The sequence below is a fragment of the Triturus cristatus genome, chromosome 4_1 (assembly GCF_964204655.1).
Source record: "Triturus cristatus chromosome 4_1, aTriCri1.1, whole genome shotgun sequence".
NCBI lineage: Eukaryota > Metazoa > Chordata > Amphibia > Caudata > Salamandridae > Triturus > Triturus cristatus.
In genome coordinates, this window is record NC_140585.1 from 322,993,923 (window position 1) to 323,014,546 (window position 20,624).

The window sequence follows — 20,624 nt, forward strand, 5'->3', positions numbered from 1 at the left end:
AGAACCTTCCACGTCACACCTGCTGCAAACACTGTTCACGCACGGTCGAGGTAGGCATGCCATAACATCCATCTACACTTCTTTCAGACTAGAAGATCCGCCAGCACTGGCAACACTACAAGAGTATTGGGATGCCGAGCTGTCCATCACCCTCTCTGATAAGCAGTGGCTGCAATGCCTTAATCACCCAAAAACTATCTCGACCAACACCAGATTGAGGTATACTCAATTTAATTATTCCCACCACACGTATCTCACACCCCATAGGTGGCACGCATGTTCCCCGCTACCGCGAACATACGCCCAAGGTGTCAAGACGAGGGAGCCATATTCACGCACATGGTGTGGACCTGCACCGGTATCTGAACATTCTGGACCACAGTGGCCACTACGCTCGCGGAAGCGGCAGACTTTCAGGTAGAGGTGGAACCCCTTAACTTCCTGTTGGGCATTACGAGACGCAGCTCGTCCCATAAAGGCCTGAATACATTTTTAGATCTTGCCCTGGGCCTCACCAAACGCAAGATAGCCATGATATGGATGGCGCCCTTGGGCCCCAATGTGCATGCATGGATGCTTGATCGCTGCAGGGCACTTGTGTCGGAACACACAAACCAGCAGGCAACCGCAGCGCGAGCGACAGCGCCACCGCGACTGACCCTCACACAATGGCAGGACTTCTTGTCAGTGATCGAAGCTAAATTGTCCACAGCATCCCCTCCCTCTTAGATCTACTCACTGGCATAGGCCCTTTGGCTCCCTTGGATTCCTGGGACCTACATCGACCCATAAACATGCATACCCACGAGCGCTAGGTGCTTTGGCCCTCCGCACCCTCCTCCTCGCCCCCTGCTCACCCCTCCCTCCGTTTATCCCTTTCTCCTTTCACCCCCCTCCAGACACATTCACCAATAATGGCCTACCACGCCTGTGCAGCTGTATGTATATTACCCACTGATATACTAGACTGACAGGCACACTTACATTGGCAGTTACATAAAGAGATCCTTTTCTTTTTTCTTTTTCCTCTTGTTCCTCTTGTTCAGGTTACTTTACTTTGCATATGTATGCGACTTAATGGAGAAATGGCTCTGTGGAACAATGGCGGATTCCCCTTTTGTTCTCCTGATCTAATTGACTGTTTATAATCGTACTACGCTGCAGAGTGATGCAGCGACACAGCCAACTAGGTGGACTTTAGTGCTTCCTAGCTGAATTTTTCCCTGAACCCTGCCTGGGCCATTCAAATGATTGTTATTTTGCAATGTCAATGCTGGATTGAATCGTCATGCTGATGTTAATGATATTACTTTGACAAAATCAATAAAAATCATTTACATAAACAAAAAAAAGCAGAGACTGGATTGCCTTCGCAGCGCTAGGCTATCAAGATTGCTTTGCTCGACAGCATATGGGGTATAAGAACAGTCCAGGACTGTTTGCTGCCCGTATTGTGTCAATTCTACATGGTATTGACCCAGATGCATTGTCCTGCCTAGATGATATCTAAATGACGCATGATGGGTTAACAAAACATTTGGCGAGAATGGATCACATTATTTTGGGATATACTGAATTTGGCTACAAGTTCAACTACAAGAGATCTTATTTAGCATTTCTGAGTGTCCGATTTCTAGGATACAAACTTACCCATGAGGGATAAGGCCTTTCACCACACTTCTTAGAGAAGTGTGCCCTGCTGCAACCACCATATACTCTTCGGAAACTACAGTCCTTATTAGAATTCCTTAATTTTGGCAGAACTTTCAACCTAAATATGCACAACGCATGAAATCATTTATATGAGTTAATTCATCAAGGTTTTTCCAGTACACATTGGACATCGAAACACACAGACATATCAGATCACTACAATCTGACTTTCTTGCAGCATGCCACTTACGTACATGTGTAAATACACCAAACCTGGTTACCATATAGTTGCGGGTGCCATTGGCTTTACCTATTCCACCTTCAATGAAGGTGAAACAGTGCCGATTCCATATAAATTGCATTCATATTTCAGTGTGGAAATGCTTTTTGCATCCAATGGAAAAATACTGACTGTGCTGCTCATGGCTATACTTGAAGACCTTAACAACACAAAAGGATGATGGATGGAATTCTAAACATTGTCAAACATTCACCCTCAGTCACAGACCTGGGCTAAATCCATCATTTTTTTGTTCATAATGCCATCCCAGTTCGGACCCAGCCATATATATCAGTCTTGACTCTGTTCCCCATGGAAACAGTACAGCCCAAACGGCCAGACCAGACCCTCCCTGAACCAAAAACAAGTATCCTGGGACCAGTTTTGAGGTACCATCCAGGCTAGCTTGAATCCAGTGGCATAGCGAATATGGGACCCACATCCGCGCATACCCTTCCCACGTAGGGTGACTATAGCAACACACAAAGATGATAGACAGAATGCTGAACATTGTCAAACATTCACCCCCAGTCACAGATCCGGGTTAAACCCATAGTTTTTTTGCTCAACATGCAACCCAGCTTGGACCCAGCCATATGCAAATCAGTCTAGACCCTGCTCAGCTTGGAAACAGTCCAGCCCAAGCGGCCAGACCGGACCCTCCCTGGACCAAAAACAAGTATCCTGGGACCAGTTTTGAGGTATCATCCAGGCTAGCTTGAATCCAGTGGCATAGCAGGCATGGGACCCACGTCTGTACATACCATTCCCACTTAGGACGACTATAGCAATACAAAAATAATGCATCAAGCATCCATCTTCAGTCACAGATCTTGGTTATATCCAATGTTTTTTTTGCTCACCATGCCACCCCACTTTTGTCCCAGCCATTTGGAAATCAGTTTGACCCTCTGGTGGAAGCTCTGGAATCAGGCAAGATGGCGGCCATTCCGTTGGCCGAGTGAGCCAGTGCTAGCGTCCTCTCCCCCCATCAGGAGCTGCCAATCTTGATGTTTCTATACCGCGAAGTCCTTACCTGACGGATGTTGCTTTGGCGGCTTTGGTGTTTACGCCGCGATCTTCAGTCTCGGATCTCGGCGCGCCGCTCTCCCGGTCTTAGTTTGTTTACGTACTGCCTTGAGCGGCGCCCCCAGCCTCATCAGCCTGGTCCGTCTCCTGGAATGCCCCCGAAAAGTCACTCGCGGGTCCCTGCTCGGGCCACTGCGAGGTCCGCAGCAGGGGCACAGGTGCCAGTTTCGGCTCACCTTTCACCTCCAGTGTCAGCGCCTACTGCAGATGTCCCCAGAAAGACTCAGGCGGCTACCATTACAGCCAGCAGAATCTCCAAGCCTTCGGCCCCGGTTCCTGCAATGTTCAAGTTGCGGGTGAGTTCGGCCGGCGGGGGCAATCCGAACCCTGCTGCTGCGGGATCTTCTGATTTTCCTCCTGCTCCTCCTGCAGCCGGTTCTTCAGCCGCGGATGCGGTTGCTGCTTCTTCCTCTCCCTCTCCCGCTGTGACATGTGGCTGCGTTGAAGGGGGTACATCTTCGGCCACGGTTCTCCATAGTGAAGTGGAGCAACCGGTTGGCACTCTGGTGGCGTTGGCTCCCTGCTCAGAGGCAGTCCTGGGTCCGGGTTTGGACGTACCATCACAGGAGATGCTGGGAGATGTAGTTCCATCAGCCCTCGTACCTAGCTCACAAATGGCTGGTTCCCATGTTCCTCACACTGCTTTGTCGCAGATTCCTGTTCCCTCTGCAGCCGCTGATGTTGATATAGATGGTGATAATTTTTTCTCACTATCTGAACATACGGGCTCCTCGGGTGAGGACATCGTATTGGACAAAGACTGGACAGAGGATGAGGGCAGCGATATGGGCGACTGGCGAACCAACAATGCCTTGAATTCCATTGGCACCTTTAGAGGCCCCCCCACAGTTTGCAAGGCTTCTATAGATCCTGGCTCAAATATTGGTTCATTGGCATGGGACTATTCTTTTTCTGTACAGTCAGTTCCCCAAGGCACTTCTCAAGATCCAGCGCTCCACCCTCTGGAATCCAAATCCGGCTCCCCTCCTGGTGAAATGTCATTGGCTATAATTTATCAAACAATAATGGCCCACCGTGAGGAGACGCGACAGGAGAGTGCCCGCGCGCAAGGGGTGTGTCGCAGGGTCCAAAACTCTCTGCGCAGAGTAATCTAGACCTGTACGGATATTGCTTCTAGGGTCACTGAAGCAGAAACTCGGATCTCTACGCTTGAAGATGACTTAGTGACTCACAAATCCACCATTGATGCAATTCAGTCGCAGAGGGTCGACATTCAAGGTAAACTGGTCGACATGGAAAATCGGGCACGAAGAAACAATCTAAGAATTTTGGGGGTTTCCGAGGGCATGGAAGGTTCAGAGATCCGCCAGTTTGTCATCGACTTATTTACGGAAGCATTTCCAGAGGTGAAGGAATGGGACTGGCGGCTGGAGATCCAGCGTGCCCACCGTTTCCCCTTCAAACTAAAGCCTCGTCTGGGTCAGACTGACAATAGACCTCGCGCCATTTTAATCTGTCTGAATAATTTTTTAGCCAGAGAAAGGATTTATGATCTAGCCAGGCCTGATAGGCAAAGGTCTGGAAAGGGCTGTCAGTTCTTTGTTATACCGGACTTTTGTCCAGCCACGGTAGAGCGGAGGTGGCAGCTCCACCAGCTGATCGCTCTTTTTCAGTCTAAGGGAGCACAAGTTTTCTTGCTTTCTCCTTCTAAACTTAAAACTATTTTTCAAGGCCAGACCAGATTTTTTGAGTCTGAAATCCAAGCTAAAGCATATTTGGCTACATTACAATGAATGTATAATGTAATTGTTTATATCTTGAACTTTACAATGATATATCTTTCTCTTTCTCTTTAGCTACTAGATGGAAAATAAAAAATAAAAATTTGGAATTGGCAGCGACTCCGGGGGGGGTGGGGTCCCTGCTTATACCGGCTTCTCCATCACCGGGATCCTGATCCCTGCCTTGTTTGGGGGGTGGTTTGGGCATGGAGGGTGGGGTGGTTCAGCAGGGGTGTGGGGTGGTTGGGTGGGTGGGCTTAGGGCGCAGTAAAAAAATAAGCTTGAAATTTATTTTTTTAATCATGGCAATCTTGGTTTAAATCAGCGAATTATTAAAATTGTGATGTTTTTCTTTAAAATTCCTAATGACAACGGCTAAAATTTCTATTGCTTCATGGAATGTCTGCGGTCTGAATAATGGGAAGAAGCGAGCTTTATTTGTACAGGTTATTCATGCTCTTCATTTAGAAGTACTTTGCTTGCAGGAAACTCACGTCCCCTGGAACAATAGAGAATGTCTCAAAATTCCTGGGTTTGATCTGATAGTGTGTTCCCACCAGACTTCTATGATAAGGGGGGTGGCTATTTTAATGAAACGTGGGATAGGCTCATGCTTAAGATTTAGCCAAGATGCTGGGGGGCGGTGGGCAATCGTGCAGCTCCTGATTAATGGCTCAACCCTGACAGTCTGTACCGTGTATAATTCAAATCTCGACGACCCTGTACTTCTAGACTTCTTAAATGTTGAATTGGCTTTATTGCCCCTGCCTATCTGTCTTTGTGGGGACTTCAACATTAATTTGTCAGCTAATTTCAACTTAACTGGAGGGCAGACCTACCTGGGCCAAAAACCTAGAGTTAATAGAGCTCTGCAAGCCCTTGTCCAAGAACATTTTATGACTGATTTATGGTTTTGTTATTGTAAAGATAAAGACGGTTCTACCTACTTTTCTCCCCCCATAAGAAAATGGTCCGATTGGATTATTTTTTTGTGTCTGATCAACTGGCACTCACCTCATCAATTGCAATTTTCCCTAGAATTTTGTCGGACCACAATCCTTCAGTTATTGAATGCACTACACCAGCCTTTGGAAGAATCCCAAGACCCTGGACTTTTGAGCGAAAATTGTTACTCGATACAAATTATTTAGACCACTGAGGCCTTGGGCAATTGAATTTTTGAATATTAATAGAGGCTCTGCCCCCTGTAACATAGTTTGGGACTCATTTAAGGCCGCTCTCCGTGGGGAGACCAAAAACTTCTCATTTTTTCATTAGAAGCAAATACAGGATCAAATGAAGGCTCGGATCGACGAATTACGCAGCGCTGAAATTTTACTTACAAGCACGATTAGGGAGGGTGGGGATATAATTCCAATTCAGACGCAGGTTGCACGAATCAAAGCCTCTTTGCTTGAGTTCTTTGGTCAAGACCTTGCGGCTAAATATCTGCAGTACCGCTCGACAATGTTCGAGTATGGTGAGAAATCTGGGCGGGTCCTCGCCAAGCGGCTTCAGCAGCGTGGTTTAGCTAACCGTATTACTAGGATTCAGGATCCTTTGGGGTCTAGTAATGATACCCCTGATGGGGTCTTGTCAGTCTTCTCTGAATTTTATCGCTCCTTATATACCAAGGAAGTCACCTCCCATACTATAGATTTCGAATTTGGTGCTTTTATTGAGGAACTCAATACAGCCAAAATTTCGGATTACCAAAATACGGTTCTTGCCGCACCCATTGTATGAGATGAAGTGGAATTAGCATTAAATTCATTGGCTAGTGGTAAGGCAGCGGGTCCTGATTCTATTCCGTTGGAATTCTACAGCACATTCCATTCAGAGTTTCAGGAGGACCTTTTAACGACCCTCAGAGACGCCCAGCTTGGTACTATTCCAGATTCTTGGCGTTTTACAACTACCATTTTGTTAAAAAAAAAGGTAAACCCGAGCTGGATTCAGCCTCGTTTCGTCCGATTTCTTTGATTAATACAGACAGTAAAATCTTTTCAAAGATCCTGGCGGCTAAATTAGCTTCGGTCATATCCCCATTAGTCTCTATTCGGCAACACGGATTTATCCCCAGAAGGGACAAGGCGGACCATGTCCGCCATGTTATTGCTCTTCTGGATTGGGCCCAAGCCACCCACTCCCCCCTCGGAGCAATCCTGTTGGACGCCGAAAAGGCGTTCAACAGGGTTGCCTGGGGTTTTTTGTGGAGAGTTCTTCAGTGGAAGGGGTTCTCCCCTAACTTTGTACATGCCCTACAATCACTCTACATCACCCCTCAAGCAACTTTGTCAATTTCAGGGACGCTCTCAAGGCCGTTTGAGATAAATAGGGGCACAAGACAGGGTTGTCCCTGCTCGCCCCTTTTATTTGCTCTTTATATTGATCCTTTTTAAAATAAATTAGAGCTTTCTAGTAATATTGTGCCTGTCAAGATTAATGCGGTCGATTTCAAAGCACTGGCATATGCTGATGACATCATAGTTATAACCAGCAATGTGTCATCTTCGTTTTTGGCCATCAAGACCCTCGCGCACTCCTTTGGTCGACTCTCAGGATATAAACTTAATGTGCAGAAAACCCAGATTATCCAATCATCAACTATGGCACCCTCGGAGCTACCAGTCATGCAAAGTAAAATGTATTTGGGGGTTAAAATTTCGGCTGCAGTAGAACAGCTACCTGATATGAATATTTTACCTATTATAGATATCGCCAATTCTACTTTGCGCAGGTTAGACAACTTACATCTTTCCTTATTTGGTAGGAGGAATGTATTAAAGATGTTGATTTTGCCGAAATTTTTGTATATTTTTAGGATCATCCCTCTTGAATTTTCTCAGTCTAGTCTTAGCAGTGCAGAAAGATGCTGTAATAGGTTTTTGTGGAGTTATCGCATGCCTCGTAGGACTGCCAAATGATTGGTCCTACCATTGGACAGAGGTGGGTGGTCAGTCCCTAGTCTTTTGTTATATAATTGGGCCACCTTACTTCAACATCTGGCTTTCCCACTTTTTGGCTCACAAGCTTCACTTCCTTTACCATGTAGTCCCTCTATTTTTGAGATTGGATTAGGACAAGAGGCTAAGGGGTCTCTTCTTATGGTTCTTGAACCCAGCTACTATAAAAAGACTAAGTTCAAGGTTATTGCAGCTATGTACTCAGTCTGGAGGAAGGTTCGTCGGAAATGGTTAATACCCAAAATTAATTTTCACACACCTATGGCTGCCGCTAGGCTGCTACCCTCAATCTTTCAAGATTCGGTTACAATTAGGTGGAGATCCCACGGTATTCTTACATTGGGGGACCTACTTTATAAGGGCAATATGGCCTCTTTTGCATTCTTAAAAGACAAGTACGGATTGGTCTCACATGATTTTTTTAAGTACCTGCAGTTACGCAGCTATATAGATCATCTCCTCAATAATACCCCTACCGCACTTATTAAAAATACTCTTATGGTTCTAATTTTAAGGAGGGCTCGAATAGGTGCCCTTTATTAAAATTTACTAACAGGCCTTACCGATGATCTTTCCTCTCAGAAGGCAAAATTAGAAGTTAAATTTGGTAAGATTGATATCGATATTACTCATGCATTGGTTCTTTCTAATGCTGTATTGATTTCTGGGAGTTTACGTTCTCAAAGCTATATGGCTCTGTTCGATTTGTATTTTACCCCCACCAAAATTTCAAAATGGGGAAGCAGTGGTGTTCAGGGTTGTCCAAGATGTGGTCTGTCGGCAGCCAACGATGTACACATGTTTTTTTCTTGTGTCAAACTATATACATTTCTCCAAGATGTTCAACTGTTTATTATTAGCTCCCTTAACATTCAGGTAGCACTTTCTCCTGAACTAGTAATAACGGGGTGTGAGACTGATTTACGTTCTGACAGATCATTTTCTGAATCTGCCCTTCTCTGTATTGCAATGTCTCTAATTCGTTTGTGTATAACGTCTGACTGGATTAACCCGTTACCTCCAACCTTTCTGAATTGGAGAGCAAGAATTCTTGCTCTCCATAATCTGGAATCAGCTGTGTTTTTAAAAAGTGGTAGGAGGAGGCGTGAGAGGGGTTTGAGGATATGGGTGCCTTTCTCGGATTGGTATAACAATTAAACATTTATTTTTTTTCTTCCTCTCTGCTTTTCTTCCCCACTTAAGGTTTTCCCTACTGTGTCTGACCTATCTAACTCTGCCGTTGTAACTATATCTGCATAGTATACTCATTTTTTGAACTGATTGCCATGATTGTTTAACCATTTGCCTTGTCATGTTCTCATCAAGCTGAAATAAAAAAAACATTAAAAAAAAGGAAATCAGTTTGACCCTGCTCCCCATGGGAACACTCCAGCTCGAACTGCCAGGCCAGGTCCTCCATGGACCGGAAAACAAGTATCCTGGGAATGTTTTTTGGGTATCACCCTTCATCAGCAAGGCTATCCAGTGGCATAGCAAGTATGGGACCCACGTCTGTTCATCTCGTCATACCCTTCACTATGGGAACACAAAAAGATGATGGACGGAATGCTGAACATTGTCAAACATTCACCCCCAGTCACAGATCTATGTTAAAGCCATAGTTTTTTTGTTCACCATGCCACCGTAGTTTAGACCCAGCCATATGCAAAGAAGTCTAGACCCTGCTCACCCTGGGAACAGTGCAGCCCAAACAGCCACATCAGATCCTCCATGGACCAGAAAACAAGTATCCTGGGAACGTTTTTTGGGTATCATCTAGGCTAGCTTAATTCCAGTGGCTTAGTGGCATAGTGAGCAAGGGATCCACGTCTGGGCATACCTTTCTCACTTAGAGTGACTATAGCAACACAAAAAGATGATGGATGACGGAATGCTGAACATTGTCAAACATCCATCCCAGTCACAGATCTTGGTTAAACACATCGTTTTGTTGCTCACCATGACACCCAGTTTGGACCCAGCTATATGAAAATCAATTTTGATGCTGCTCCTCATGGGAACACTCCAGCCCAAAGTTCCAGACCAGGTCCTCCCAGGAGCAGAAAACAAGCAACCTGGGAGCAGTTTCAGGGTATCACCCCTCATCAGTCAGGCTATCTTGAATCCAGTGGCTTAGCAAGCACGGGACCAACATCTGGCCATACATTTCCTACTTAGGTTGACTATAGCAGCACAAAAAGATGCTTCCCTGGGACCAGTCCAACCCACATAGCCAGATCAGGTCCCCAAGGAAGGGAAAACTAGTGTCCTGGGACTGGTTTTGGGATATCCTCCAGGCTAGCTTGAATCCAGTGGCATAGTGAGCAAGGGATCCAGGTCTGGGTATACCCTTCCCTTTAGGGTGACTATAACAAAACAAAAAGATGATGGACGGAATGCTAAACATTGTCAACCATCCATCCCCAATCACAGATCTGGGTCAAACCCATTGTTTTTTGCTAACCATGCCACCCCAGTTTGGACCCAGCCATATGAAAATCAGTTTTGATCATGCTCCGCATGGGAACACCCCAGCTTAACTGCCAGACCAGGTCCTCTCAGGAGCGGAAAACAAGCAACCTGGAACTTGTTTTGGGGTATCACCCCTCATCTGCCAGGCTACCTTGAATCCAGTGACATGGTGAGCACGAGACCCACATCTAGGCATACCCTTCCCACTTAGAGCGACTATAGCAACACAAAAAGATGATGGACGAAATGCTGAACATTGTCAAACAATTAGTCCCAATCACAGATTAGAGTTAAATCCATAATTGTTTGCTCACCGTGCCACCCCACTTGGGACCCAGATATATGGAAATCAGTCTTGACCCTGCTCATCCTGTTGTGTTTATTATGTTCCCACTAAGTGCTCAAGGGTATACCCAGAAGTGGGTCCTTTGCACGCTATGCCAGTGAATTCAAGCTAGCCTGGCTGATATGGGGGGATACCACAAAACCAGTACCAGGATGCTTGTTTCCGGTCCAGGGAGGACCTGGCCTGGCAGATCCAGTGATTGCATTTCATCTGCTTCATTATAGACTACAAAAGTTTAAATAAAAGCATTGTAAACTTTCTTTGTGTCTTTATTTTGTTTACTAAGGCCATGCATGACTGAGAAATGAAAGGTGATGATCTGATTCCAAGGTTCCCTTGGGGACTAGAGAGTCATCTTCTAGGTTGCCAAAATCACCTGCTACTCTGTGAAGGTTAGGAGTTCAGAGGAGGCACTGTGAGCTAACCAGGATTTGGGCAGACAGATACTGAGAAGGTAGAGTGACTCAGCCCCTACATTCTGACGTCCTGTCATCCCAATGCACAGTCCTGCTCTACCAACAGAATCCCTGTGACACCACCAGTCCTGGACCATTGCAAGTGGTGCTAAATGCCCAAACAGCTAAAAACGGTAACTTTTGACTTAAAAAATTTCCACCAAAAAGGGTCCTGAAAACCGACTGGAGACTGAGATCCACTTGCTTGCTGATCTGCATGAGGTGCATCACCGTTCCGCCGGGATTCATGGTAGCTTCCACTACGTTCTTCTCCGCAGCAGCAAATTCTTCTAGCAGGATTACTCAGCAAAGCTACCCTGCCTCGTGGAGCCCTTGTCAGGTTGGTCCTGCTGCGGATTTCCAACTTCTTTAAAACGGACAACGTCTGAAGGTAGAAATCTGCACCACAACTCCATCCAGTGGCTATCCGACGATGATGAAGCCCCCTACTCAGACACCGCCAGCAGCCTTGCCCCATTGAACTTTAACTGCTCAGGAACACTTGTCTTCAAAAAATCTTCAAAGTTTGAAGGTAAGCCTAGACCGGGCCCAATCTACCTCGTGTAGTTGAACTGTGCTTCATCACAGTTAGCCTTAACTTTTGACTTTTCCTTGATCTCGCATGACCAGATATCTACGGTTGGAGCTTTGATCTTTTAGGCACTATTTTTCACTTTAAACTTTAGAAATTCATAACTATGGTTTTACTAATTGGATTTCATTCATTTTAATGTCAATCAATGTATTACATTTTACTATAGTTCTCTAAATTGGTTAGGATTTTTCTTGTGTTGTGATTATATTTTTTTTATTATTTATGTACTGCACAAACACTTTACACAGTGCCTCTAAGTTAAGCCTGACTGCTACCAGAGAGTTAAGCAAAGTGACTTTTGTGGTTCATTTTGATCAGGATTGAGGTTGTTGCTTACACCACTTTACCAAGAACCCTATTATGTAGAAGATGAAAGATTTTATGGCACTTTCAGCAAGGATAGTTTATGCATTTTAGTGTGGCTACAGAATTGTATATCTTGGGGCCGATTTATATCTTGACGGTATGTATACTCCATTGCAATGGCAATGGTGAAGGAGTACACATGCTGCCTAGATAAAGGTCCACCAGACAAATTTTAAAGTGGGCAATACTTAGGTTTAATCATGGCGTAGATGATTCCGTTTCCCCTGTGATTAAAGACCTCCAACGGCCATGAGGAGTAAGGGCTGTCAGAGGCACACTTCTAATTCCACCCACCAAATTTGGATGAGCAAAATTAGACGTTGGTTTTTGGTGGCCATCACCACCAAGAAAGCCCTGACAGTAACTGGTTGCAAAAATGGCTAAATGCAGAGAGCATTTTCTTTTTTATTTTCAAAAAGAGAATCGCACTGTGGAATTTTTTTTTTAAAGTAAAAAGAAAACAATTTGGTTCAGGGCTATGCCATGTTCACAGATCCTTGCGTCAAACTGTAAATAGCATTGTTAGGAACTGCCATGATGGAGGCTCCTGCTAATACTTCAGAAATGACCGCCAGATTGGCGTTCAATTCTAAGTTAGACAGGCAGCACCTCTGTCAGGGTGACAGAGTATTTTACTCTGTCTCCCTGATGGAGAAACGGGCTCCCCGCCTATATATAAATTAGCCCTATTATTCCCCTGTTCCTGCCACACACAATATATGCTACGCCACTTCAAAGAGAAAGAGCCATATAAATGCAAGAAATTAATACAGAATATTGATACTGTAAAGTTAGAAGAAGAGAAGGAAATGTTTTTTGGCTGTCCTTCAGTGTGAATGGGTTGCATTTTTAAGTTTGGTGTAGAAGCAGCCATCTTGGTGAAAATGAAGAATGACTGTTAAAATCTGTGCCTCAATTTCTGATTCAGCATCTTATGCCCAATTTCTGAGGGAACCCTTAAGGTTTACCTTATAATTCTCTGATCAATCCTGCTGATAAACCTGATATTGGTAGCTCTGTGGACAGTAGCTACCAGGCAGCTTAAACCCATCTTGTAGCACTGCCCATAGAGTTAACAAACACAAAGCTGTAGGAATTCCTTAGGTTTCTTTGGCTATACTTTACTTTTACACCATTTTGCCTCTCTTCTAGGAATTGGATATGCCACTCAGGTGATTGTGATGCTGCTGAATGTGTACTACATAATCATTCTTGCCTGGGCCTTTTTCTACCTCTTCAGCTCATTCACCACAGACCTCCCCTGGGCTAGCTGTGGTCATGAATGGAATACAGGTAAATATGTGTCTCTGACTGTTTCTCCTTTATACTGTTACTACTTGTACCTTTAAAGCCACTTGACTGCATATAGTTATTATATACATGCCAACAGACTGGATATAGGTGGGAGACTCACGATTTTTATTTTAGCTATCTGCCACCTAAAATTGTCTAGCTTCAATGTAAGCAAATTGAGAAAACATTTCCTGATTTCTTTTTTAGAACTCCCTCTTTCCAGTTACAAAGTGATGGGATATAGGTTATTGGAACCTGATTCTGATGGGCTAGAGTGGCTCAGAGAACATTATATAGGGTAGAGGAACATGGAAAAGTGGACGTATCAAAGTACAGATGCAGGAAAGATGACATCTGAGAGGGAAACAGCGTTTACATTGCATGCATTACAATGCATGTGACTACAACGCGGCCGTAACAACAACCGCATTGTTACATCGCAAGCCATTACATCGCAAGTCGTTTCTACAACTTGCTGTAGGGGGGCGCGCTAAACTAAGGAACAGTAGAATTTACTATTCTAACACCTTCCCTACTGTTGCACACGCTGGAGTTGGAATAGTAAATTATACTATTCCTAAGTCCAGCACGCCCCCTACAGCACGCCCCCTACAACTTGCCATGTAATGGTTTGCGTTGTAGCAACGCTGTCGTTGTAACAACCGCGTTGTAATCGCATGTGTTGTAGCACATGCAATGTAACATTGCATATTACATCTGGGAAGCGGTGCTCATGGAGGACATAAAAGGGTAGACTTGAGGGAGAGGGGTCATTGTGAAACCTGTTGGGTTTAGGATGTCAAAGCACTCAATGGGGATGGGAATTTCAGATGAGAAAGAAGCAGTGTGTTCCCGACAATGGTGTGGATAGATGGGCATTATGGCCTGAACTCGAAAAAAAGGGCAGCTTGAGAGATTGAAAGATTTCATAGGGAAATGATCATGTGGAACTTGGTGGGCCAGTAGATCTAAAAATACCTGATTAGAGAGTGGATAGTGAGGCCCTGATGTGCGCTATCTCCTCTAGAAAACAATGATGATGTAATTGTTGAAGGAATATGCAATGTCATTGACTATGTCATTTTGTGATTCCTCTATGGGGCTATAGCCAAATATAATTGCTGACTTTCAGTGTTTTTTTAGGTTTTGAGTTGTAACCAACACTTTGTTTTCATGAAGTCTATATTATAGGTTAGCATGTGATTTTCATAGAAGATCTTTGATGTCCTTTCTTGTTTTTTTATAAACGTATCATTTATCCATTGTTTAGAGCTCCCAAAGGGCATTGCATAGCAGGTGCTACACAACTCGGAGTATGGCTTTTGGCACATCCCCTTAATGAGGGCACATGCTACTATAAAAATCACGCGATCCCCAAGATTACTTTAATCGTAGCAATATTTTAAAGCTGTTGGAATCATTTCCAAACACTGAAAAGTTCTCCGCCCCCAGACTCTCAGTAAAATAGTTTTCTTGCCAAGGAAAGAACGCATCCTAAATGAGACAACAAATTTAACTTTAAATTCTAAGGAAGCGGCAGTCTCCATACTCATCAAAAACAAACTTTCTTGGCATAAGCCATTGAAGTTAAACAAATAGAATCAGAACAATATCCCTCCATCTTCAATGTTACATCGAGCAAACTATCGCTGCCCCTAAAATTCAATCACTAAATTAAATCAGGCGAAGATCATAGTTCCAACTAAGATACACTGCCAAGATCCAACTGACAGTCAGTATCAAAGTCCACAGAGCAGTGGAGGACACTAGTACTAGTTTATATAAATTTATTGTCACTATTAGACATCAGGAAAGTAGGTCTGCTTCTGAGTTCAATCCTGGGTGTGCACTGGCTGTGTTAGGCTCATAGGAGACCCTTAACAGCAGATTGCCACTAGGACAGCACCTGCAACACGTTCATGCATGGCGTGGCATGCACCATGTCATGCATACCACACCGTGCAGGAATGGGGGTCCAATTGCAGGGGGGGACAACATGTGCCCCTCTGCATTCCCACCAGGCCCAGAAGCAGTAGGAGGCCTGGTTAGGGCCCACTTAGTTGCATCTCCTCCACTCTCTTCGTGGGCAGTGGAAATACATAACAGTGGAAAACATTTGATGGGAACTGCACTAGTTACTTAAAAACAATTGCCCACTCAGCCACCTAACTTGGGCTACTGCAATTGTAAATTTAGAATTTGAATGAACACCACTGCTAAGCCTCGCAATAGCAACGGCCCTCTTTCGAAAGGAACTAAATCCTGCTATAGGGTCTCCCTGCAAAACGAGAAAAAAAAATGCTTATATCCAAATCAAATCATGAGGTTGACCAGCGTAGGGCTGAGCTATCTAAACTGAGGAAGCAATACAACAAACTGGTTTGGGAACCAAAGCAAACAGCGAAGGAGCAAACTTGGGCTTTTCTATGTAAAGCTTGTTTCCACTACAATAGTAGTCAATTCTACTGAGTTGGCCCGTTAGGATTCAAATCTGTGACCTTCAGATTATGTACCTCGATTTATGGACCTGTACTGTGGATACATTAGACCAGTGACATTTATTACTAGCCAAAAAACACTTGTTAGTTTGAAAACAGTTTCTTCATACCAAAAGCCAATGTATTCTGCAAAGAATTACTACATTTGTGTGTTTCATTGACACAGCACAGCTTCAATGTCAGGGAGCTCTCAGTATATTACCTACTGGCGGTCGCGATATTTAGGACCTAGTTTCCATAGTAAAAGCGTTTTTTGTTTTGCCAGTTTGATGAATCTTCATGTAATTTTCAAAACTAATTTGCTGCTCACTTCAGCTGCTGTCAAGAAAGTTTTGGAGTGATTCGTCAATCAGGGGCTGAGAACCAGTTAATTCTCATAGAACCTTTCGACATGGCTACAGCCCGAACTGCTGAACGGAATTACACCAAATTTGACAGGGAGTTAGATGTTGGTTGGTTCAAGGAAGTGCCTTTTTGTGATTTGGTGTAAATCCGTTCAGTAGTTGCTGAGAAATTTAAAGAAATTTCCAGTTGTGTATATATATATATATATATATATATATATATCGAGCACGATCCAGCATAAATCCGTTAAACGAAAGAGCAGGAACGGACCACCACACAGCCAAGTATTCTTTGAATTTCAGTGCTTTATTCCATATTTTCAGCCAGCATGACGCGTTTCGACCGGGAAACCCGGTCTTGATCACATGACATGCCCCGATCACCTACGTGTTTAAATACAGGTGTAATTGAACATTGGCCCCTCCCAGAAGTAAATAGGGACAACAGACTATACTTTCAAGTCATATTGGTTACATAGTCATTGTTATATGTACATCTCTAATCCAATATCTATTTTTTGCAATTTGCAGGAGTAGATGTGTGAATACAGACAATTATAAATATAATTATACACACAATGATTTTTAAATATATTAAAAAAAACCTAAAATGTTAAAAAAAAATTCAAAATATCAAAAATTCAAAAATTCAAAGTTCTGGTGGGCAAGTGCCCATAATTCAACATATATATATTTTTTGTTGAATCAGACAAATAGCATGAATATGCATATTAGAGCCAATGTAAACATAATAACAGTTAAGTTAATGGGCGAGTGCCCAATATTTAACATATGTGTCCTTGTCTGTACTCAGGAAGGGGAACATGTGTATTTATATACCTGCATTTTCTTTCGTATTTACTTTTCTGATATAAAGTGCCCAGTGCAAAAACCAAAAAATCATCTAAATATAACACACTAAGAGTTTCTCCATAGGGGTTTAGCATTAATATTAAGTTAACTGTGATTAAATTTATACCTGATTATTACAGCGAAAATCATGTCTGCTGTTCAGTTTCGCTAATTCTTTTAAGAGCTTCTTAACAGTACAATGCATGAAAATGGTAAATAAATAAGGATAAAAAACCGTGTGCAAATAGCAATTAACAAAGCCACCCACCTCATAAATACCAGATAAAAACCAGTAAAAACAGGTAAAACTAGTTAAGATCTAATAAAATGAAGATCGTAGCTTATACAAAAACCTTCTTACATGATTAAAACATCAATCCTAAAAACCATTATCACAAAATAAATATTAATAGACTTAAATTTCATTGATCAAATCATTTGCAGCAAGTTTAAGATACAACGTTAAAAGATGAAATTTTCTGCCCTCTCATGAAGTTCATTGAATGAAATTGTACAAATAACACTCCATAGTTTAACTATAAAAAGTTGTGCAAATCTTCCCCAGTGTTTAAACCGTTTGGCATTTTAGTATCTAATTGTACTATATACTGGCTTTCTAATCTGCGTAGTTGTTTTTCTCTGTCGCCACCCCTGATGGATTTAGGTACGGCATCTATGACAAAATATTTGAGGTCATTTAAATTGTTTTGATGCAGTAGTTTAAAATGTCGAGCCACCGGGTAGTTGGAATCAGAGTTGACAATAGCCCGTAAATGCTGAAGAATGCGGTTAAAAACTTGAAGTTTTGTACTGCCCACATATTTTAGTTCACAAGTACATTCCAGAACGTAGACCGCATAGTCAGTTTTACATGTGAACTGCCCTTTAATTTTGCATGTGTTTGTAGAGAAAGCGTCTAAAAACTCTGTTTTATTAGTGCCAAATTTACAAGCCCTACATGAGCTACACTTGTAAAAACCTGTCTTATTCGTTAGCCAGTTCGTCTTTTCTTTTTGTATTTCTGGACTAGTTTTTACAAGTGCATCCCTCATAGAGGGTGCTCTTCTAAATGTGATAGATGGTGAGTCCTGTATCTCTGATGATAACGAAATGTCAGACTTTAAAATAGGCCAATTTCTTGTAATGATGCCTCTGAATCGTTTGTGATGACAACTATACATGGTTATTAGTCTGACTACTGATTTTTCTTTTTTATTTGGTTCATCATTGGTGCTCAGAGGAATCACATCTTTGTCAATATTTGTTGTTGTGTCTGGAGGGCTTTGTATTTTGGCTAAAGCAGTTTTAAGATCATGCATTTTGTAACCTCTTGCTAAGAATCTCTCTACTGATTCATTAAGGCAAATAGTTAAATCTTGTTCATTGCTGCAAATTCTTTTAATTCTAAGAAATTCCCCATAAGGAATACTTTTGATCAAATGTCCAGGGTGGGTGCTGCTAGCATGGAGGATCGAGTTCCCAGCAGTTGTTTTTCTATGGAGTGTTGTAATAATGATATTGTTAGTAATATATATCTCAACATCCAGGAACTCAACTCTCTCTTTGCTAATGTTTGCTGTAAATTCCAGGTTAAGATTGTTGACATTAATAATGTCAACAAATTCTTGTGCTGATTCAGTGGTGCCATGCCATATTATGCAGACATCATCTATGAAACGCCACCATCTTACTATGTTTGATATGTCTGAGTTTGTCAAGATGTGTTTTAAGACATGCTCCTCCCACCAGCCTACATGCAAACATGCATAGCTGGGGGAGAAGCATGCTCCCATCGCCACGCCCCGTAGTTGTTGATAAACTTCTTTGTTGAACAAAAAGTAATTGTTATTGAGGCATATACGTATCATAGTCAATAACATTTTGTTATGTTCATTGAATTTTATATCCCTGCTATCGAGATATTGTTTTGTGGCTTTAAGGCCATCTTCATGATTGATGCTGGTATAAAGGGAGCATATATCCATCACAATAAAACAATATTCGCTGTTCCATGTAATCTCCCTAAGTTTGGTTAAAAAATGACCAGTATCCTTTATATATGAAGGAAGCAATTCCACAAAATCTCTAAGAAAAAAATCAACATACTTGGACATAGTTTCTAGTAATCCACGTTGGGCAGATATTATAGGTCGCCCAGGTACCGGGGTTATTTGTTTATGTACTTTAGGTATGAAGTACAGCGTCGGGGTACATGGGTGATCAGTTTTCAGAAAATTATATTCTTCTTTGCTAATCAGACCCATTCTTTTCCACTGTGCTAATTCCCTAAAGACCAGATCTTTTACTGCTCTTAATTCAGAAAAAGTCGCCTTCCTATAACATAATGGATCCCCAAGATGTCTATAGGCTTCTTTAATATAGGCATCACGTGGCCAGAGCACAATATTGCCCCCTTTATCCGCATTTTTCACAATTATGTTGTTATGCTCGTTGATTTTCTTAATTAATCTCGAATATTGTTGTTCATTGTAACTTCTGTGTTTATTTTCACATGATACATTTCTGTTCAACGTTTTTAATTCATCAACAACACAGTCACTGAAAATGTCTATAGCATCCCGTGGCATAATTGGAATGAAAGTTGATGGGGAACGGAAAGGGCTGGTGGCTGGGCTGGTACTGCTAATCCCCATTTCACGAAGCTCCTCCTGTGTGTTTCCCACTGTTTCATCTGCATGGCCTGCTAATGAATAGACATTTCTCAACATAGGCACATCTGATACCTGGAATTGATTACTCGGTTGAGTCTCAATATTGATCGCTGTAGCTGTGTTAGTTGCTCTTTTAAGTTTGTGAAATTTTACAAGTTTCAGTTTACGTATAAATTTAAAAACATCAATTCGCGATTGTACATACTTAAATCCTGATTTGGGGCAGAATGAAAGTCCTAAGGCCAGGAGTTGAATTTCTGCCTTGTCGAGGTTCAAGTCAGTCAGGTTAATTACAGTGTTTTTGTTTTCTTGATTTTCTTTTTTTTCTTTATTTTCTTTATTGCTTACTTCTGGAGAGGTCTCCCCCTTCCTCTTTTGCCTCTCCAATTGCCTCTTCTGCTTGCGCCTCTCATTGCGGCGCTTGTTTCATTTGATCCTTTTTGTTTCTGTTGTATCCTGGGCCTTAGGGTATTTTTTCGGTCCTCTATGATAAACCCCAATTCTTCAGATGGGGTAAAACTGGCAGAGTTGGTTATTCCTTCATTTGAAAGACTGCCTTCATCTGATTCACCACTGCTTACCAGAGAACTTGCATCTGTATCAGACAAAACTATAGCATTGTCGTCATTTTGTGTTTGGGTTATTGGTGCTTTTCGACCCAAAGCTTGTTTTTTCACAGTTTCAAACTTTCTGGAGAAAGTGAATATTTTTCCCATCTCATAATCCTTCTTGTCCCTCGCGAATTTGAAAATTTTTCGCTCCTTGATGACAGTCTCATGTTTATCTAAACGTTTCTTAATGTCCTCTTTTCCTTTTTTGATAACATCTTGTTGATCCATGGTTTCAAGTTCCTGATTCAGTTTATCTATTTGTTTGACTATTTCCGCTCTGTCAATTTCCGCGTACTTTATTAATATGCAAACCATGTTCATTGATGCATCAAGATTGTTTGTGGCCCATTCTTGTAGCATCAGGGGGTTGGGGTTTTCAAACGATGGTGC

General features: G+C 42.6%; 1 protein-coding gene across 2 annotated transcripts in view; it reads left to right on the plus strand.

Moving 5' to 3' along the window:
• Window positions 1-20,624, plus strand: part of LOC146854875 (sodium- and chloride-dependent GABA transporter 2-like) — a 494,662-nt gene that overhangs the window by 224,713 nt on the left and 249,325 nt on the right. For both annotated transcript variants that reach the window (XM_085652278.1, XM_085652279.1), the window contains one exon: window positions 13,117-13,257. In XM_085652278.1, the coding sequence (XP_085508404.1) occupies window positions 13,117-13,257 (141 nt within the window). The remainder of the gene's footprint in view (window positions 1-13,116; window positions 13,258-20,624) is intronic.